Raw genomic sequence first — 24,145 nt, forward strand, 5'->3', positions numbered from 1 at the left:
GAAAACCAAAAATAGTCATTATCTTAAGTTCAACTTGACATCATGCTTAATTTTTTACCTTCCCACTTTAAACAAATCTAGTACTATTAATTAACTATAATAAAATGTGGAGTCAAGAAATTGTTGTGCTTACCAAGAATTATGAGATTTAAGATGAAACAAAACATTTTTTTTAAAATATTGACCCATGGTTTAATTTTCTATAACAAATTGCTAAATCTATTTCAGTGTTAAACATAAAAAAAAACTGTGATTTAGTGCAATAGAAGTCAGAAAACTGAAAAATTATGAACAGGGATCATGGTCCAGTGTATGTCATGGTATTGGGTCTTGTGGTTTGTAAACAGCCATAAACAGCAGAAACCAATGGAGAATCACCTGAAGCCTGCATTGATGCGTTTCCTGCAAAAGGCATGTTTTTCTTACATGTTTACAGCTGTTATAATACTTCAGAGGTTTAAGCCTTCGCAATTCTTACGTACTCATCTGTATGGACTATATAATCATGATACAACATACACTGTTACGTATGGAGAAAAAAGCTCAAAGATAAAATATATAATGTGTGGGAGGAAATAAGATTTGAAAATTTTGAAATTTGAAGAAAAAAAAAAATAAAAGGAAAAAAACCCACCAAGTATTTTATACATACCATGTATCCAAAGTGAAAAAAAAAGAGTGAAACTCCCACAATGATTGTGTGTGGTTTTATAACAGCAGTGTGGGTTGAATTACTTTTATATTACAAAAAAGGGCTCCTGACTCCCCAACCCCCCAAAATAAGCAAACAAAAATGCTAACACCCTAGATAGGACAACACTACAGGTATGACTACAAGCAGGATAAAACTATACTCAGAACAAACCACTACTGCTAAGCTCTATAAGATATTAAGGAGATGACCATTCACACTTTACAACAACAACAACAACAACAAAACCACTTATTTCCTAGCCACAAACCTTGAAACATACACACAACAATGCCAAAAATCACATGATTTTACATACATCTGACAAATATATAAAAAATTAATTTATAGCATAATGAATTGAGAACAAATTAAATTCGTATGTAAGTAACTGAACTCTATACTTGTTAAAATAAGTGAAATTTTGATACTATGTTTTTATTAATAGTTCATTATAATCAACTTTTAGTTTTAGTCAGCGATACAAAATCCAAAATAAAATACTTATCATTAATGTGTTTCAAATCAATGATATCATTCAAAATTTTTGTATGAAGAAGAATCCAAAACCAAATTTCACTCCATCATCTTTCTGAAATGATTTTTAAACAAATTTAAATATTGATACTGTCGATTATAATGTTAAATATTACCAGGAAAATTGTTCTTGGAACACTAATTAAAAAGTACCCGGTAATCAATTTTAACTGTAGTCGTAAGATGAGGTACCTTATTAAATCTTAATTGACCTGAGTGCACATATATTTATATATGTCAATACACCTAGTTATAAATAATGATGTTTTAAATATTGATAATTAATGTGGTTTAAATACAGACTTTTAATGATATTGGGATTTAGGTATGACAAATATTATGAATATAGTGATACCTTCATGCTATGTTCCTGGAAAAAAAATTGTGTCATATAATTTTGAGAGGATTTTTTACTTACCTATAAGATTCTAATCTACCTTTCCTTGTATCTGATATTGAATAATTTGAGTACTTTAGTGTTTTATCATATTCATGTTTTAAACTACCTTATTTACAACTTCAAAATAACTACACACTGTTATCAAAAACAGTAACACATATCTTGGGCAGTTCTATGAACTAAATCAAACACACTGGTTTTCTACTGTTAACTGAACACATAAATTCTCTTTTCTGTACACTGTACATGGGACCACAGGGGCTTGGCATATAATCCTTACCTCACAGTTCATATACATTGTATCATAATAATAATGTACTTTAGGGCTGATCATTTTTGCCAAGGCCCTGTGCATGAGACAGCAGCGTTCTCTTATTTACAAAAGCTCTACTATGTGTACTTTGGCATATTGAGAGTTCAATTTAACATTGCATAGAAAAAAAATTCTACCAAAATTATTACATTTTACATAAAATCTAAAGCATAACAACATACATCTTTGGAATCTCCTCCACAAACATCTGGTGAGTAGATAACAGTGAGAAAGAATGGAATGAGTGGAAAACAACGATCATTTCACATTTCAATAAAGTGTCATTTGGACAGAATTTAACACACATTATCTTCAAGCGGACAAGGCCATAGGAAACTTTCGAATTATCCAAAGTATTCTATTTAATTGAAGTAGAATTTTTGGTGTGAAGTGAGGCTGTGACCAACAAAATACTTTCAAATTGGGTCTTTGAGTTATATTATGAGTTTGAAATAACAAGGTTCTATTGTATACAATCCAAATAAACCATTGACTAATGAACAGAAGCTGTTGAAATCTACAAAACCATCCTTTATATATAAGTGTAGAGTGAGAGGGACCAAAGTTAGGCAGGTTTTTAAGGTAATTTATGCAGAAAATTATGAAAGTTCTACAATCATTTTGTGAAAACTGATTTTGAAGTCAAGTTAACACAGAGAGAAGTTGATATTCAAGTCGAATGTAGAAATCAATTACTGATTCAAGTTTACATCAAGAAGTTCATACAACAAACCAACCAGCAGGAATGAAAATGAATGACAATATGGATATCTTTGAAGAGCCTGAAGCCATTTCTAAAACAGCATGAGTGAGGTAGCCCAAGGCAAGAACAAAGAGACACATCAATTTATGTACATGGATGGGAGGGTAATGCCATTAACAATGCTGGTATAGATACTTGAGAGTACAGGTCTTTATATTCAGCTACTAGGAATTTCCCTATATTCAAGGTGTAGGGTGTCTGGCTATAGACCGAATGGTAGAATTGGTGTAGTGACCAGGGAACCCTGGCATGGGAAGAGTATTTTTCATTACTCCTTCCTATTACTCTACAAATGTCTTTGCTAAATCTGTTCTAGAGGTTACACTCATCATTCAGTCCCTAATTCTGAGTCATGTACTAGTGTACAAGAACTGTTGAGTTTAAGCATTACACAGAACAGAATCCACTTCAAAGGGTTTGAAATTGAACTATATCCTCATAATTTTGTTTTTCAAAACAAAAAGCTGTCCATATGGTATGTTAGTTTGGTAGTAGAATGGTTAAGTGGTGCCATAATTCCTTGATCGTAGTATGATTACCTCAACAGATTTTCTGACATCATACATTCAAGTATTAAAGTGACTGATAGATTTTATTGATTTCATTTTCCAAATATTTCTAAATATTATCAAGGAAGAAAATCGATGTTACCCTTGTACTTGAAAATCAATTATCTCTACACAGAACATGGTTTTACATCTACAATTTATTTCCAATTTTATTTCATAAGTGATAATTTGTGAAGGCTGGCCAAGGAGTCCTTGCAGCGTTAGATGGGTGTAGGGGGAAGATGACATAGAAATAAGAAATTCTAAATGTAGAGTATCGTCTGGACGCCGGTTCTTGACCGTTATGTATTTCAGAACGGTCATTTAGTCGAGGCGTATCACATGTACTGTTGACATGCATGACTTAATTCTGTATTACTACAGATATCTATATTACCCAAATTGAGTATTAGCTTGTAATTTATTAAATGTCGACTGACATTAATTAGCTCTTTTATATAAAAAGAGTTCAAATTGCGTCTTCACAGCGCACTAAAAAGTTTGAAAATCTGAAACTGTACAAAACAAAATGTATGGCATATTGGATATAAATAAAAAAAAAACATGAAATTGTACATACAGTTACTACAAACTAATCTATGATCAATGACACTGTTTGTATGTACCAGGTATTCATCTACTGTCAAGTACAATTAAGGCTTTCAAATTTACTTATAGAGATACACATTTCTCAAATAACCTCCCCAAAATTCAAAACGATTTGATTTCGAGAATCAAATAAGATATACAAATGAGAATATCTATTTTGGTACAACCGTTAAATGACAGTAACATGAGCACTCTAGTCAATGAGCCGATAATATCAGTAATATTTTGTGAAAAATAGACACAATACTGTATGTATTAGGAACACACAATGCAAATTGTCAATAATAATATATAAATGAGTTTTCTGAAAACCTGATTCAGATAAAAAAAAAAAAAAAACAATCTTTCACAAGTAAGGCTTATTTATCCTAAACACATCCAGTCTCAAACAAAAAAATACTTTTTAATGGCCAGTTATGTTTCTTGTTCTTAAAGAGAAATCTTTTTCACCAAGATCTCTTTACAAACCATTACTGCAATATGATTTATGTTTCTTGGTTACGTCACAGGTAACATGTAGTCCCAAGTATTTCTATCCTAGCATAAAGTCTCAGACACACAAAATACATAATTTCGTCATCTCCAGGACAAACAAATCTCCTGTTATGTGTCATGGTGCAGATAGGATCCTAGAAATGCTGGTTGCGCACAACACTGGCCAAGTGTACCAAAAGCTCAGAGCTCTATACAGGAATTTTTACGCCCTGCTGTGGAGGGACTGATGCTCCTCTGTTTAACCTCTTTGCCCTGCAAAATCAAAAATATCTGGTATAAGCAATCAAAATACTTCAAAACTTTAATGCATTTTAGTCTCTTACTTACTTTGTACACAATATGGACAAAATTCTTTTTATTTTGGGATGAAATAAAAATTTTGATGTTTCTCTAAAAATGTAATGAGAAAGAAATCTTACTTATATACCACCACTTAGATTTGATGCTTGAGAATCATGTCAAACTCAAACACCTTTTCATATAATTCACTGTAGCCTTCAACGATAAATACTATGTGCTGCAGAAGTTGTCATTTCTGAAGGGCTCAATTTTCTTATAATTATTATTCCATCCTGGAAGATGGCGAAAGACGGAAAAGGTCAAGGGTCTCTTTTGAAATTAAATTCATACAGAATGTCAATTCTTAAAAAACTGTTAATCATTGATTGGCGGATAAAGTGGGGGTTGGGGTGTGGAGTTATCATTCTTGAATGGTGCTCTGACAGTTACAGATAAAAAGTACAAATCAGACAATCTTTTAAAATATGCTGAAAGATTTCTGTCACTTAAGACACAGAAAGTGATTGTTGAATAAAAGTGTGCGATCATCACTGCACATTGTGTTATAACCTCATTTTTACATTATATCATTTGAAAACTTGATACTGAAATATGACTTGACTAAAATTTTGAGATCAATTTACTGGGTATATAACCAACTCAAAAAAATTTAAAACATAACTGCAAAATATTCCAATTGTGAATTATAGAAAAATAAATAGTTAAAATCCCATCAATACTTCAGGGGTTATGATCAATAAAGCTATCATTACTCTTGGATAATCTCATGGCAAAATTTGAGGTTCTTGGTGTCCTGTGGATAAAACAAGAAGGCTGTTTTGATCCTCTGATGTACATCAAATGAATCTCGAGTTAGCGTATATGTAACAGTACATTTTACTGGCTTTGAATTTGGGTGTCACTCCATTGTAATCTTTCAAGGAGATAAGAATATCAGTCTTGTCAGGTTTCTGTTCCTGAAACCTGCTCTAGACCAATCAAATTATTTCGCTTGAACCTTCAATTTTGTCTAGAAATTTTCCAGAGGTGTAGAGAGTGAAGGTATTGTATCTCCTGAAGTATGGAGAACAGTTTGAATCATGACTTCAATTATTAACAGACAAGTAATTGCTGAGTGACTGGACTGATCTTTTTAACTAATTACAGCAATCTAAATGTCAGACCTGAAAAAGATTAAATTACCTTGTACAATTTTGTTAATTTCCAATCCTTAATTGGTTAAGTAATAAAACCATATATTAGAAATGTTAATTTGAAAAATATATATATATATCCATTTTCATGAGCATTACTTCTTTATTAAGTGAGTTTGATATGTTTTAATTTGTTATTTTTATCCTTGTCCACATCATCATCACATCAAACAATGCTAGTACTCCTTGTTACATAACACTTTTTTTTCACCATCCAGTAGCAGTGTGGGAAGAAAGAGAACTCTGTAAAACCTTATTTTTGATAAAAATAATTAATTGATTCTAAAGTTAATCTAATAATATATGAATAGCATAATACAATTTTACTCCATTGAATAGACTATTTATCAACAAGAGATCCTCGAAGAATCTTGCCACCCACCATTGTCTGACCCTTATTTGTACTTTCAAAGTTGCATCTTTTCCCTTCTGGTCTCTTTTCTGCCCTGTTTTTGCTCTTAATTATACGAAATTTGAAATTCCTCTATAGAGAGAGCGATAATAATCTCTAACTTCCAAATCCAAGATGGCCACCTGTTGGTCCTTTTTTGAAATGTTCACCATCTGATGACTAACAAATATCTCACCTATGTATTGAGGTTTGTTTACCAGTATGCAATGCATAATACTGTTAATAATAATTGTTGATTTCCGCAGAATTGACACCGGTAAAGTGAATAGCACCTTTCATTTAAAATTTAGTGATGAATCTCCATTATATAGCTGTTTTGTCTTTCATACAACTCAGCAGTAATGTTGGGTATTTAAAGTGTGAAAATCTAGGTGGTCATATAAGGAAATGAAAATTACTCATGAAACACAAAATATTGATGTTGAGATGCATTAATCTATCTGTCAATTTAATACAATTCATAATTTTCATATTTTACATCCAAGTAATTTTCAATAGAGATTCATCGAAATGGAAATAAAAATGAAAAATCAACACACAATAAGGGTAATGTGGACAAAAAAGGCACTAAAACTTCAGCAAAAAATGATCTAATACAACAGCAGCAGAAATTAGCCTTTAATGGTTAAGATGTAAGTAAAGATTTTAATTTTGAAAAAATAAAAGTACAAAAAAAAATCAAAATAATGATAATAATAATAAATGATTATGAAGTCTGCTTCAGTGGGATGCTTAAATAGAACTAAAAGGTATATGATGTCTTTCCTGGTTAATAGTATCACAATATTTTAATTTCTGTTTATACTGATGATATATTATTCCTACATAAATACATGTTACCCTGATTCACTATAAGGGTTATACAAACTATTACCACACACCAAACATATCCCTCCTGGTGTTTGTTTGTTTGTTGTTTATTTTTTAAACTTTTGTTCAAAAAATGAATATTTTTTAATTAATCACAATCTGTTGAATTTGAAGAGTCTAACACCAATAATATTAGATAATTTACAAGAAACAGTACATGTTGTGCTGCAATAGTTTGTACACCCTGGGCATACTGTGTCTACTTTGCATTACAGTCATCAACTCTGAAATAAATTACATATACCTTCTACACAACCTTGGAATATGTTCACAGCAAAACTGTAACCTTTGCAGAAAACAAATGTGCAACACTCAAATCCTTGCTCATTAATTTCGTGCTATTAATTCCTGTTTTCCTGTTTTTCTTGATCAAAGAGTTCCAAGTGCTGCCATAACAGTTTCCAGACTAAGCATTTGATTTTCATGAGATATTCCAAGGGTGGGCACTGTATCAAGGGCAAATCTCTTAAAGAAATGTTTACAACTATTTCAACTACTTCACATCTGTATACCCATAAATTGCATATATCAACAATACTGGTAACTAGTTTTGTTTGAAAACAAAAAACAAAAAAAACCACCCATTTAAAAAGGGCAAATTAACTGTATGATGTATAAACACTGCACAATCCAAAAACTTCAGATTCATAATTTCAAAAATTATACATTTAATTGTAGTCAAAATTGAGAAAAACAAGAGTCCCACAGGCTTTGTAACACTTTCCTGGTTTAGTTTGATGAAACTGATTCATTTAAACTAAAGGAAAAGTGTTTAATATCTATTTCCTGCCTGACCAATATTTAACATCTATTTCTGCTCAATAGACTCGCCCATATTCAATATCTATTTCCCCTTAATGGGCTCGGCCATATTTGATATTTATTTCCCCGTAATAGACTCGCTCCTATTTAATATCTATTTCCCCTTAATAGACTCGCCCATATTTAATATCTATTTCCCCTTAATAGACTCGCCCATATTCAATATCTATTTCCCCTCAATTAGCTCGCCCTTATTTTATATCTATTTCTTCTTTATCAGCTGGCCCCTCCTCCCTTAGGGGGTTTACATGCATTGATTGTTTTCTTCTCCAAAGATGTCTTCAGTTCCAACAAAAGAAGGATTCTAAAAAATTTGCCTATTTCCAATACTAGGACCCCTGCCGCTCTTGCCCCAGGAGGCCAGAACCCAGTGTTCATGCAAAACTGATCCTGTTCATTCAAGCATGTCTCACACCAATTTATTTTGCTATTTCACCAACCAGGCGCCTGAGACCCCCAGTTTATACAAAACTAATTCCCCGTCCCCTACGAAAGCTTCAGACCAAATCAGGTTAAAATCCGCTCTTGGATTCATGACTAGTAGCAATTTACAGGAAAAGTTGACAGATCCTTGATGCAGGAAAACGGGAGATGCTACAACCCTTTCCATATAGCTCTCTTGGCCCTTCTGGCCCGGTGTGTCAATTAAAAAGTGGTAAAAAATGTACATATATATTAAATGAAAAAAAAAACCAAAATTGAATGCAACAAAACTTTGTATGGCAAAATTCATCACTTCAAAGCAAAACCAAATAGCTTATGTACAAGTACTTAGATAACAAGCTAAAAATTAAAAAACAAAACCAAAAAAAAAAAAAAAAATTCTGAAGCAATGATAGCATTTACTGATACAATGGAAGCTACAAGAGTAAGTATGATGTACATCTAGGCACCATGTAACACCCACACACAATCATGCACAGTTTTTAATGTTACAATACCACATAAGACGACAGATTTAGTAAAGTGTTAAGTCACCTTAGTCTTGCACCATGCAGGACGTCGGACCTACAGTAAACACAGGAACGACAGACACGGGTCAGTGATAGATGCATAGATGCACGGCCGAGTAAACATGTGTACATTATTTTATTATAAATAGTATAAATTCACAAAATTTGAAGAATGATTCATCCTATTTGAACTAAAATCAACTAAATCTAAACAATTATTCAATAAGTTTAGGTTTAATTATTGTTATATTCAAGAATTATACAGAATATTTCACTTCCTTAAGAATTTGTTTAAGTTCATATGAAATTCTGCATTCTAACTTTTGGTTTTCCTGTGGATATCTATGAGCGTACTTTATCAAAACGAATAATGCAGAAAGTACACCAATGTACACAACTTCCTACTTTCCTTCTTCCATCAAACGTCCTACAAAATTTTGCATTTGTTACAAAATTTCCACGTCTTTTCCTCATAAATCCGTCAAACACTAACATATTTGCTAGGATAAAGATACTATACATATCACTTCAGACTTCAGAGTGTTTAGTTTCAAAAATTGGTTTCTTTAAAATATAGAGATATTATGGGATTGAACATATTACATGGACATGGAAACTCAAAAGTATGTTCTAATACAACTTTAGAATTGGAAAGAGCATTCGCTGAGTATAAACTAAACTGTATCATACAGCTGTCTTGCCCTTTTTGGAATCGTCACTGATGCAAAATGCCTAAATTGATGAAACCAAAGTGGTGATCAAGGAAAATTAAATTAGTTTTCATCATTGGGATGAAAGGTGGAAAAGAGCACTTACACCTAAAATTCAATATATTTCCTATTTTTCTATATAGTAAAAGTACCTGTTTACAACAAATCACATAAAAAAAAACCATTCTACATACAAGTCTTTGATATACAAACCTTGGTGAGTTTGACGGACTACCACCTCCTGGTCTACCACTTCTTGGCTGGTCCTTTACAAAGTTTCGACATGAGGCTAGCTTTGATTCCAGAGCCTAATTGTTTTAAAAAATATATAATTTTAAACATGTACTTTTAATAGGTTTCAGTTTGAAATAGACAAAAAAAGAAACATCACAAATCTATTTCCAAAGGTGTCTTAAAAGGAAATTCATCAGTTTCTGAGAGTCAATAGCAAATTATATTTATATCAAAAATTGCATTTTTTCTTTTCTAACTTCAGTTGGGTTTTTTTTGTGTATAATTCAAATTACACTGAATTTTTTTTTTTTTATTATATATACGTTTCAAGATAGTTCTGATTTGTTTTGGTTTTTTTTTTTTTGCCGAAGGAAATTATCAACCATACATACATAAACATGGGAGAAATTTTCTCTTCTGTTAAATTAAAGTTTACCTTCTTTTAAGTATAAATCAACATTTTTATTGGGTCAACAACAAAAGTTTTGCACAAACTGGTCACAATTTTGAATTTTGAACAGATATTTAGAATTTACATTCCGCCAAATTGTAAGTGTAAAATAGTTGGATAAGAACTAGGTGTTGAAGACAATGCAGGAGGAATGATGAGATGAAAAAGCCAGATCACTACCACGCATCACATCTATAGTAACAAGTCTGTATGTCTAAAATCAGGGCCATGCTTCGACAAAGCTTCAATTTGTCGGACAAAAGTACACTCTAAAACAAACACGATTTTGCACACACCTACACACAAATAAATAACAGCTGTGAAAATATATATCTGTTCCAATCCTTTAGAAACTAACGCTACATTGATATTTTATTTTGCCAACATTGATATTTCATCAATGATTATTCATTCAACTGTAAATGCTTAAAAAATACCACAACCTTAATTTATCAGGTAAGAACCTCATAGACTTGTACGTACAAGAAATAAAATGGGGTAAAAATGCAATGCATATATTTTTTTAAGTGACAATAATACACATCATGGTGAATCAGAGCTATGTAGCCAAATATAAAAGATACACATGGGAAATTATTAGCTTGTTCCTCAACAACTTTGCTAAATTTCCATATATCAAACATGAAAATGCAAATAAATTTAACTGATATGGTTGGATACTTACTCCAACTTTTCGTAATAAATCTGCAACAATGTTGAGAGCTGAGATACGTGCAGAGGGAGTGAGGGGTGTACCTCCATTGTTACTGGGCAGACCTGCAACAAAGCAACACCACCACTACACATCTTGTATGTGACTGTACCCTTATAAATACAAGTATCTTTACAGCGACTTTACAAACATATATCTTTACAGCAACTATGATACTAATCTTATCTTATCTTTTCTATACATACTTGTATCTTAACAGCGATGAATACACTTATATCTTTACAGCAACAAATATAATAACGGTATATCTATACAGCGACAAATATATTTATATCTTTACAGCGACAAATATACTTAGATCTTTACAGCGACTATGATACTAATCTTATCTTATCTTTTCTATACATACTTGTATCTTAACAGCGACGAATACACTTATATCTTTACAGCAACAAATATACTTACAGTATATCTTTACAGCGACAAATATATTTATATCTTTACAGCGACAAATATACTTAGATCTTTACGGCGACTATGATACTAATCTTATCTTATCTTTTCTATACATACTTGTATCTTAACAGCGACGAATACACTTATATCTTTACAGCAACAAATATACTTACAGTATATCTTTACAGCGACAAATATATTTATATCTTTACAGCGACAAATATATTTATATCTTTACAGCGACAAATATACTTAGATCTTTACAGCGACAAATATACTTAGATCTTTACAGCGACAAATATATTTATATCTTTACAGCGACAAATATACTTATATCTTTACAGCAACAAATATACTTACGGTATATCTTTACAGCGACAAATATATTTATATCTTTACAGCGACAAATATACTTAGATCTTTACAGCGACTATGATACTAATCTTATCTTAAAAGTGACTTTACAGCGACTCTACACATAGTAAGAACTTTTAAAGGAAATTCTACTCCATCCTAATCCACAGCAAATATCAAGGTACTTAAATTCCTACATTGTCTATATAAATGACATGTATTTGAATCTCTTTAAAGACTGTAGCCTATTGAAGTCACCAGCAAGTGATGAATTCTCTATCCACAGTTCATACAAATATCATTATATATAGTACACCTTTCTTTAAACTCAGTGCTCACAAATCTATACAAAGACATAGAACCAAAATACCTCAACTGGAGCTTTAACTGTGATCTTAATCATAAACAATCTCTTTGTCAGCTTATACAAAGGTGTTTTTCTAAACAGACCATTGTGGACAAAGGAAACCCCATTCTGAAATTTCCGTGAGGTCATTTCATTATTATATAACAAGGTATCACAGTATCATAAAATGCTAAGTGTGAAGGCAAATGTAGAGTGATTAGGTGTGTTTTATGAGAACGTGTGTCCATGAGAAATGTACCAGTATGTTACATGCCTAAATTATTACCCCTTTATCGTAAATGAGAATATTGAAATTTTGAGTAAAGTTGACTTCAAAAAATTAATTATTCTTATTTTAAGTAACAGTTTTTCTTAGTAATGGAAGCCTAGTTTTTGACCGCAGAAGATTGTAATGCAAACACTAGTAATTATTACACAAACACCAGTGATGTTTGTGAACATTTGTGTATCATGAAAATTGGAAAAAGAAATGCAGCCTGTAGAGTATTAACTATACTGAGACACAGAAATGGGGAGGACACTATAACCATGGACATATTTCATTACCGAGAGTATAATCAGACCCGTATTCACAAACCTTAACAAGTACACCTGGCCAATGTACTTTATGCATCTATTCAACAACTGCCAAGTTAACAATGAAAAATTTCGGCATTTAATAGAAGGGCATATATAAAAAAAAAACTAATTATTCACTGATTATAGAACATCAGTGTAAGGTAAATGGAAAAAATGTTGATATCGTAACAAGTGTAAATTTTGTGTTATTGGTTTTGTTAATGAGCTTCTCATAAGAGAGGAGGCATTGAGTGAGCTATACAAATAAACGTCTATCAAGCAGAACATTTAAAGGACCTTGTTATATATTTAGATGTTAAACACTCCCGACAATACTGTCACATGACTTTTTTCCCTTTTTTTTTGTTGTTTTCATTAGTTTTTTTTTGTTACATTTCTAAATATTGTTGGATGATAGAGGGAGCCTTGCTCCCTGTCAAATACGGCTTTTCCCTTCATTTCAACCCTGGGATCAAGATTGGACTTTTCCCTTCATTTCAACCCTGGGATCAAGATTGGACTTTTCCCTTCATTTCAACCCTGGGATCAAGATTGGGCTTTTTCCTTCATTTCAACCCTGGGATCAAGATTGGACTTTTCCCTTCAATTCAACAGAGACTGAAGCATATATGGCTGGGACTACAAGATAACAATGTGTTACTGAACTAAAAACAGAAATTATAATTTCTTATTGATAAAGTTGGGTACAGTCACATAACACATACAAAGCATAGAAATGTTGACCGTCAAGGTTCAAACAGGTTCAAGCCTATCAGACTAAGTCCAAATTGTATTAATCACCAACAATGGGCTGTTAGTAGTAAAGAGTGTTGATCTTCATTTAGTTACAAACATAGGGACAGAGAGTAATGCCAGCATCACAGATAAAAGCAACAGACTTAAATATTAAAACCATACCAACATGCAAATTGCCTGTTATACCATGTTTACCATATCATTTTCATACCAATTATTTGTTCTATTTATTGAAGAAGAAAATAGTCAATGAAAATATAACAGGTGTGATCCCTATAGGAAGAGCACCCTTGGGCATTTCTGTACTGATCCTGAAATGCACACACTATTAGAATCTCTAAATGCCTCTCAAGCATGAGATGACAAGAAACCCCTTATTTTTGAGCATTAAGGGTGCTATGGGTACCCCTAAAACCTCTTTAGTGTGAGCCCTGCTGAATACTTGTATTATTGGTTTCTGTGTACTTTCAGTTACAAGGGTGCTGTGGGAACCCCATAAACCCCTGTGGTGCAAGCTCTACTGAATACTTTGTATTTGTGGTCCCCGTGTGGGTACCCTAAAACATCTGTAGTTTGAGCCCTGCTGAATACTTTGTATTTGTGGTCCCCCATGTAGATACCCTAAAACCCCTGTAGTGTAAGCTCTGTTGAATACTTTGTATTTGTGGTCCCCGTGTGGGTACCCTAAAACATCTGTAGTTTGAGCCCTACTTAATACTTTGTATTTGTGGTCCCCGTGTGGGTACCCTAAAACATCTGTAGTGTTAGCCCTACTTAATACTTTGTATTTGTGGTCCCCCGTGTGGATACCCTAAAACATCTGTAGTTTGAGCACTGCTGAATGTGTGTACCGTTGGTCACTATACCTTATACTTGAGCAGAAATATGATGGCAACACTTAAAACCTCTCGCCTGTGTATTGTTGGTCCCCATGTCCTAAAGATAAGCCCTAAGGGTAGCGTGGGGGCTAAGAAACATCTGTTGTGTAATGTAAGTCACATAGTACTGTGAGAACCCAGCCATCCCCTATATTATAGCACTTCCCTCTTCCCTGAAAACCCTAATTCAGTGCCTACGTTTCAGATTGGGAGTTGAGGCGATGATCTGTGAGCCCATGTAGCCACTGTCCACCAGCTTGTTAGAGCCTTCTGTGGGCGTGTTATTGGTTGTGGAGCTGGGTGACGAACTCAGGGACGACTTGGTTGGGTCTGGGGAGCCAGGCTCCTTATGTAAGGTTTCTTTTGGTGTTGTCTTCTTCACGGTGACAACATCCAACTCTTGGCGAAGGTCTGAAACACATACAGAGCATCTACAAATTTACAAGTCAGAAAAATGTGAATTTATGTAATGCTTGCATGAAATTCACTTATTTGCAAAAATAAAAATAACAGAAGAGAGCATTTCCTGTAGCCATTACATAAGGTGAAATACAACCCTAGATTACCCTGTTTCACGGAATCTTATCTTTGATTTCGATATCTATTGTCCTTTATACATGTGTAAATCAATGTCTACTCTGAGCCAACACATAATCACTGACTAAAGTAATGTATTCGTTTCAACAATAGGACATCGATATAAAGACCAGCAAGAGCAACAGGTGTGCTTATTAAAAATTATGGGCTTATCACTGGATAAATATTACATATACACTAAATACATTTTTTTTTTACATATTATACTAATTTCTTGTACACTTTAACTATATATCATTAAAAGTTTCAGAAGAAAATTTTCTATTTAAAAGTCTTTAATGATGGCAGTAAAAATGAAAACGTTTCACAGGTGAACTGATCATTTCAAAAATTGTAATGTGTCCATCAATACATTACCTCTAGCTTCATCTTTTAGCCTCTGTACGGTCTCTCCAAGATTTTCCTTCTCATCCAGTTCATTCTCAAGGAAAGCATTTCTTTCTATTGCCTGTAAAATAACAAGTTAGTGCTTATCAAATACAACACAGGAAAATGTACAAATACAGTCTGTACTAGTAAGGTTGATAGGGTGCTGAGAAAAAATGTCTTACAACACTGTTTGTCTATGCTCTGTAAAACCTCATTCCCTGATCCATTTAAATGTGTCTTAATTTTATTAATAGACATATATTTATGTATATGAAACAATACTATATAAATAGAAACACAAGGACAAAATATTGTGATGTATTAACCCTACTGACATTTATTCAATATTGGAATGTTCACAGAAAACAACACTTTGACAAATATGTGTAAAACAACATTTTATCAAAACAGAATACCAGTGCATTACAAAAGACCAATGCACAAGATATGAATTAGAATAAAACAGGATTTAGAGTAAACCAATCAACATTGTAATGGAAAAGGAACTCTGGATCAATTTACCATCAGGCTGAAAATATATCATCATACATTTCGTCACCTACCTTTATAACACATGTAAGTGTATTTTTTTTTATTTTTTTGAAAATTGTAAAATATCACATCAAATTGAATAAAAAAAAATATACCTGATTCAATCTCTGTTCAAAGTCCTCCAATGACACCACTGTTGCTCTGAAAACACAATAATTGGATTTAATTTTCTAAAACAGTGACAATGGTTTTCTTCTTGTCATACTAAAGCCTGTTAGGTAAATGACATGGTGACATCAGTATTTACTTTAATGATCAAATTTTACTGAGGATGTAAATATGGCTAGCATTTTGTACCATTCAAACAAGTAATCGAGTCCAACTAAACCTGGATCAAAAGTCAATAATTGTCAGTGCTAGAATCAAAGCCAATTTTGGGCCCTGCAGTGTGAAAAACAGCAGTGGTAAGCTAGAATCAAGAAAAAGAATCAAGTCACTAAGTCAATTCTATTACCTCAAGAATGTTTCAAACCAAGGATGCTTATTCTATAAGCCCACAATACTGAGACATTATTACACTGTATGTACAGACTAAAATGGGTTCCAGTGCTCTAGACTTGTTCTCTAATCTGTCCGTATATACATAGCCACCTAACATAACTAGGTTTACTAATGGTTGTGTGATATCATGGACAGATGCCATAAAAGGTAAAACCACAGATTTCTTTTAATATCAAATTCCTCAGATACAGTACAACCAAGTCAAAAATCTTCTATACCTAATGTCACATAAACAGAACTGCTATGTACATATCTAAAGAATAAAATTCACCTTTTTGTGCGTTCAAGGTCATCATTTGACTGCTCCAGCTCACGGATATATTTTTGTAATTCATCCTTATAAGCGGTGACCTGAGCTAGCTCGTCTTCTAGCTCTGTCTGTTTCCTGAAGGAATTAGATTGGATCATCTCTAATTTTTCCTGTTAAAGAGAGAACATTGTATTATATACATGAAGAGGTTTTGGTATATATTCCTGTAACAAAAAAAAATGTTTCAGGGATCACAATAACTTCAACTCTAACACAATGTGTAAGGTAGCATATAACCTTAACCCTCTTACACAAATCATAGGTATAATGTGTAAGGTAGCATATAACCTTAACTCTTACACAAATCATAGGTATAATATGTAAGGTAGCATACAACCTTAATACTCTCACACAAATCATAGGTATAATATGTAAGGTAGCATATAACCTTAACTCTAACACAAATCAGGTATAATATGTAAGGTAGCATATAACCTTAACTCTTACACAAATCACAGGTATAATGTGTAAGGTAGCATACAACCTTAATACTCTCACACAAATCACAGGTATAATATGTAAGGTAGCATATAACTTTAACTCTAACACAAATCAGGTATAATGTGTAAGGTAGCATATAACCTTAACTCTCACACAAATCACAGATAAAATGTGTAATGTAGCATATAACCTTTACTCTTACACAAATCACAGGTATGATGTGTAAGGTAGCATATAACCTTAACTCTAACACAAATCACAAGTATATGTAAGGTAGAATATAACCTTAACTCTTACACAAATCACAGGTATATGTAAGGTAGCATACAACCTTAACCCTCTCACACATATTATAGGTATAGGTGAGGTGAGCCAATAATGGTTTACTGAAAGTTTTCTTTCAAACTTTTATCTATTATAATACATTTGTATCATCCATAATAGTAAGAAATATACTACTATATATGTATATATAAAGAATTCTTTTACACACATCATATATTTATCAAAAAGAAATCACAAGATTCTGGTATTTGATAAAATTTCACCATCCCTAAAACCTTTGTATACAAACATGTGAGTATACAAGATGTAAGTCAACAGGTTTATACACAGTGTGAGAAAAGGTCAATCTGTCATCACATGTACAACATCAGATGAATTATACAACACATAAAGTGTGTGAGTCATTGTTGAAGCTGGATCAGTTACCACTGATAGAGAACGTTTTTCCTAATCAATTCTCCAGTGGAAATTTAAATAACCTGTATATATATACACATACACAGAAGTGTTGGTGCTAGAAAACTTAATTAAAACTTTACGAGATATGTTTAATGTTCATGAACATATATAAAACCTGCATAACATTTACAAATTAATAAAGTAATGTGAATTATATATCACATATATCAAATGCATGCATGTTAAACAGATGGATATAAAAATATATGTTCACTTGGAAACTTTTAATATAATTCAATTTGTCAGCCATGATGTCATACAATAAAGTACTTAATTATAAGTAAACTAGCATCAACAGGACTGTTTAAAACTGTGTAGGAATTGTAATTCTTCAATATCTTGAAATTAATGAAAATAGAAAAAAATTTCACAGATAATCAAAACCATTCCTTCTTATGTATATAATTGGCATGGAAATTTACTCCCTAAACAAACAAGCTCTATTTGTATATATATATATATATCAACCCTATCTAAATGGTAAACTACAGAGTTCAATATGACTTCAAATATTACACACTTTAACTGATGTACATCAATGGTATATACAATGAAGAAAATTTTGTTTCTCTTTTTCCTTTTTTTTTTTTTTTTTTTAAAATCTACCTAGGTGATTTATATGGGATTATCTCCCTTTACATCCTAAACGTGTATCACAACATGCATGCCTTGACCTTTCGAATGTGTCTTCAATTAATCATAACTCAACAGGTTTAAATAACAATCAAAAAAAGATGATTTATACTACCAGGTGCACTATGTATCAAAGAGAAACTTGATGATGCCCCTGTTGTGGTTACACAACTTTTTTTCTTCAGTAAATTCACTGAGAAAGTCTTTAATCATACAGTTGAGAACTGCATACAAAGCATGGATGAATTTGAAAATACAAACATTTCAATGCTTGCGTTTTTAATCTTCCACTTTGATTTTTTTAATGAGAATGATCATCATTCTCATTAAAAAAATCAAACAAATGAAGATAGGATATATATATATGTATAACCTAAAGTGTGCCATGAAAACGACTACAATAAAAATTGTTAAAAAATAACATATTTGTTATATTTTCCATTTATTAACCTTCCAATCCTATATGATACGTGTGTGTACTGACAATTTTATGATAAAACACTCGATATGTTATCACAGTGTATCCTTTAGATATACATGTATGTCAACTCTGACTCTGCTACCTCCCTACAATAGATCAGATGTTTTGGATTTGACCTAACGCTGATAAAGCTAAAAATATACAGCAGAAATATTTCAAAGCGTTCTGAATAACACAGGTTTCTTTTCCCCATTCAAGGATATATATTTAAAAGTAAACAATATATTTACATTTTACAGTGAAGTACTTAATTATCCATCAAAAACACAACATAAACAAGATAAACAAGTTTTAAAGCCTTGATGTATATATGTCATTAGCTACAAAGGATATGTTGACCCAGTGTTTGTCAAAATTAGCAAACTAGATCCAGTTGTGAGACCCTATTCTTCGTCAGATTTTTTTTTTCGTGGTTGAGTTGCTACATGTGTCCAATTCCAGACAATGTTTTTTTTGTATTAGAAATTATGAAAGGCTAGTGCTAATATTTTAAACTTTTTAAACTTTTTTTTAAAGTTTTTGTTGCCAGAGTACCCTGCACACACCTGCTTACAGTTTGTACAAAAAACTTAAAATCAGTATAATCATTTCATGTATGCATATCTACTGATCATAAAAGTCTATCTTATATAGCTGCTGGTTATAATTCACCTATAAACTAACCACTTCACATATATCATAGAACTATATATTTATTGGTGATTCCTGAACCCTGATGAGTACCTTGGCAACTTTGGTATCAATTAATTGATTTCATTTCTATAATCAATTAACTTTCAATTATTTTCAGTATTACTAGCTCACTAATCCATTAATTTTCAATTATTTTCAGCACTACTGGCTCACTAAAACACTAAAACCATGTCCCCATTTTGAATGCAAATTTATCAATACAATAGCAGTAAGTATGCACACAGTGTAATACAGATTCCAGACATATAGTGTATGTGTAAACTGACAAAATTTCCTTTATTTTTCAGTGAACTGGACAAAATACACCCTATTGGTAGACAGACTTCCAGAAAAAATAGATTTATGTCAACTTCATGTTCTGCGGTATTGTAAATATTTATATACATGGACTAATATTGACCTGATTAAATATATCGGTAATGATTTTGAAGAAATTCAGTCTGGTATCAGCCCCAATGTTTGCCAGTCTAGAAAAGTGGCTTCAGTGTGATAATTGATTCGTGTAGTACAGTAATAATCCTATTTACACCTTTACTTGTACAATTATTGTAGATATATATATATCTCTTGTAAATGTACACAAAAGCATGTGACATAAGTAAACAAAATCTACTTTGAGTGGAAATTATTTTGGTTAATCATATGAGTGGCGTTTATAGTCCTATGACCTGTACATTCTCATGTGACAATCAGTCGTGTGTTCTGATCAAATTAAAAATATTTATGAAGTAACTGTAAACTGAAGTTTAAACTTTGGCAAACTCAACACACGTATTATTTTCATCTAATACAAATTACCTGTTTTCATTTTTACTAATCAAAAGTATTATCAAATTTATCCCATTAAAATAAAAAAAAAAATGAAAAATAGCCCATGGCTGAGTATGTGTTTAGAATTTCTATCAGCACATTTAAGATTGTGATGCAGATCATGTACAGGTCATCAAATAAAATCCATTTCATTACAACGTTATCATATAAATATGTCCTTAAAATGATAACTGGTTTATCAGTAAGAGAAAGACCCCAAATGAATTTACCCTCCCTCAAAAACAATAAATAGAGAATTCAAACAGGAAATTTAAACTGAGTGGGGTATATGTATTATTCACGAATACATCAGTTACGTAACTAATTAAATATTTGATTCTATTATACCATCATGTAGTGACAAACAATTTAACGATCAAATTCCGGATAAAATTCCAGTCAAGTCCATGTACAATATATATACATTCATGATAAGTGTATAAACCAGATTAAACGAGTCAGTACACAAGTATAAAGGATTACAGTAAGTTGGTAGGATTATAGCTATAGAGAAACATATGGTTTCACACTACCATATTTTATTTTCACAAGCCTTGGGCCCCGTGACAGGTTTTCTGTATATAGGGTATATCAGTTAGCCTTGTAACAATGATCTACAGGATAAGTTTGGATGGTACAATATGTGTGTTAGTGCATGACGATGTACACAAATACACTTAGAATGTTAAATTATTCATGCAAGTTGTCACAGATTAAGCATGACGAACAAATTTAATTTACACCAGAACAGATGTGCAGCAAGCAGTGTACTTTTGAAAGTAAAAGCCTTCAAATTGATTACGAGAAAGACTAACAGCTTGATTTATGATAATAGCTATATTTTCAAAGGAAGTATTAAAAATTCCTTTCTCAAAGATAAAATCTTCCGACATTCAGCTATTGAAGTTTCTGAACTGTACAGCCCTGAGTTACGAAGTATTTGAAAGCGTATAAATATATATATTGTACCGCTGTCAGTAAAAATCATCATTGCTATATGTAATATGTCGTAAAATTGAATTTTGTACACTCAACTAATGACTTACGTGCATTAAAATTGTCTACACAATTTCAAACTCAACATATACAACTCTACTGTATGTATACCAAGATAAGATATATTAGAATTGGTATAATAATGAATATTATTGGCAACTAACATCTCTATTACACATATTATGAATTTACAAATGTACCAATGATCATTTATGAAGAAATACAACCAATTATCTTATCAGATGAGGTAAAACAATTGATAATCAATCAAATCTCATCATTGTCTCATCATTAAGATATATTTAAAGAAATTAGTTAAACCAACATGGAAACATTTCATTTATTATTACAATGCATTTCACACTGTTTATATACCTCAACTATTTGTAAATAACATCTGCATGTCGTTATCAAAGTCCCATTACATATTAAAATGGACAGTCATTTCCATGTATACATACACTTACTGGCAAAATTAATAAATGGCCACGCATGGCAAATTGAATTGCATGCATATTTAAAATGTTGTTAGTGGTCTTGGTATGAATTGTGATAAAATATGTAAAGACATGCAGCCGTTTCACAGTTTGAGAAGAATAATATTAAAAGTTAATTGAATACAGTACTCGTTATCATAGCACCAGGTACAGAAACTCAAGCACTCCAAGAAGTAATGATATACACACATATATGTCTCATTATGATACATCTATGCGACAATGAAAATTGAAGTACCACTTAGGGCAAATTTAGACATGCACATTCGCAAGTACTTTTTTCCATTGATAGATTTGTTCCTTCAATACACTTCACTTCAGAATTTATAAGTAACTCACCCTGAGAGATTCATTTTCAGTTTGTAACTTGGATCTATCCGAAGTGAGTTCCTTGTTTTTATTTTCCAACTGTTCCAGTTGTGTTTCTAATTCTGCTTCAAGTTCTCTGCTACTGATCTGGAACTCTTCAAGCTCTTCTCGTGCATCTTCAAGGCTAAAATAGAAGTAAAAGACTAATTGTATTTCATCAATATATATGTGGATCACTCCAGTTTCATACTCTCCATTTCAACTAAATTCAGTATATGATTGTTAAACAATAAATATACAGAAGTAAACTGCCTGTCTTCTAAATGGCAGAAAAACCACATATATCATCACTCCTAGATAATAAATAATCTTCACATTTCTTCTTTTACTATCGGACATGTATCCAATATTTCTTTTCCATTTAGCTAAGCTTGCTTGTTTTATATTCAGATAGTTAATTGGGTCCTTCATTGTTGCTTTCAGAATTAAACATTGTAATCTTGACACTCCTGGATTAAAAGGAAAGCTCAACTATTAACTGACTAAGATTAATATCAAGATTTCCCAAGTTCAGTGAAAGAAAAAGATGCATGTTTAAAGGAAGACATATCAAGTTCCCATATTTAGTGGCCTGTTAATCTTATGTCAGACAATTGCAATGCAAGCTGGTGCCAGCAGGTACAATTCATACACCCTACCTATATAGCTGTACATGCAGTAAAATATTTCAAAACTAAAATTTTACGAGTGTACACATGTACAATATATGTGCAGTTGTACATCACATAATAGATGGTTTGATATGAAGGTTTACATGGAAGGCAGTGATGAATTCAATGGGCAAATTAATGGTCTCAATACAATTGTAAATTTTGCGCTTAAACCTAGCATTTATGTAATTCTAGATCAAGTGCATTTGGCTTGGTTCCTTCTCCCAGTAGATGGTTTACCTGTAGATCAGTTTTCAAAGGTACCACACAAGTGTCCCAATACAATTTGTCACACCTCTTAGCTAAATAAATAATTTATTTACAAATAATCTGAATCCGTCACTATAAAAGGTGGGTTTTCTGTATTATTAACCGTCATAATAACCATCTGCAACCTTATAACTACATGCACCTGCACTGATTCAGTTTGACCAGAATTTTCTCTAGTTCTTATGTATACACCTAATATTGGTCCTTTTGATTAAATGGTGTCTCATGTAAGCTTAAGTGCAATTGCAAGGTGTAGACTGCAAATTACACATGTGCATATCCACAACATATTATATTTCATGCACTCTACATATACTTACTCATGTTTAAACCGCTCTGCTGTCTGTCGCCAGAATGTTATCTCCTCTTGTGGAGTTGCAAATCTTTTACTGTCGTCCATTTTGTATGAAATCGTTTATATATATATCATGTATATAATGCAATATCCTTTTATACACAAATTACATTATCCAGAGATGTTATCAACTCAAATGCTGTTTGTAAAATCACAACAATCTGTGTACCACGGCGAAATATTTAACTGACCATCTTTTCCAAAACAGAAAATATTGTTAACGCCTTCTTTCTTCTTCAGTAGGAACACTTGATATCCACTCCGTGTCTGGTGAAGGATACCTAGCGAGGAGTGTCTAGAAAAACAACAGATCGAGGTGATATTTACTGATGCTGAGGTTGGATGCCCAACACCAAGGCAATTCCCGAGAAAAATGGCTGAATCTAACTTCAATCAATTCACAAATATCAAACGACATATTCACATTTTCATGAAACATATAGTATTGTATAACTCATGGTCGATGTGTGATAAAATATCACGTTTTCTTCAAATTCTTTCTAACTGCCCTAGTCCTTCTTTCCGCCCGGAAGT

General features: G+C 32.2%; 1 protein-coding gene across 3 annotated transcripts; it reads right to left on the reverse strand.

Moving 5' to 3' along the window:
* Positions 1-1,162: 1,162 nt before the first annotated feature.
* Positions 1,163-24,072, reverse strand: LOC132554532 (nuclear distribution protein nudE homolog 1-like). Of its 3 annotated transcripts, XM_060218853.1 has the most exons (9): positions 23,577-24,072; positions 22,307-22,460; positions 16,634-16,782; positions 15,957-16,002; positions 15,298-15,388; positions 14,542-14,754; positions 10,987-11,078; positions 9,830-9,924; positions 1,163-4,608 (listed from the first exon to the last, which is right to left on the reverse strand). In XM_060218853.1, the coding sequence occupies exons 1-9, from the start codon at positions 23,654-23,656 to the stop codon at positions 4,545-4,547; spliced, it is 984 nt and encodes a 327-aa protein (XP_060074836.1). In that variant the 5' UTR covers positions 23,657-24,072; the 3' UTR covers positions 1,163-4,544. The 3 variants fall into 3 exon arrangements, with proteins under 3 accessions (XP_060074836.1, XP_060074837.1, XP_060074838.1); XM_060218854.1 differs by lacking the exon at positions 10,987-11,078 and having other exon boundaries at positions 4,521-4,608; XM_060218855.1 differs by lacking the exons at positions 1,163-4,608; positions 10,987-11,078 and adding an exon at positions 8,941-8,961.
* Positions 24,073-24,145: the final 73 nt, after the last annotated feature.

The sequence above is a fragment of the Ylistrum balloti genome, unplaced genomic scaffold (genome assembly GCF_031769215.1).
Source record: "Ylistrum balloti isolate Yb309-2 unplaced genomic scaffold, AGI_CSIRO_Ybal_v1 Utg370416, whole genome shotgun sequence".
Classification (NCBI taxonomy): domain Eukaryota; kingdom Metazoa; phylum Mollusca; class Bivalvia; order Pectinida; family Pectinidae; genus Ylistrum; species Ylistrum balloti.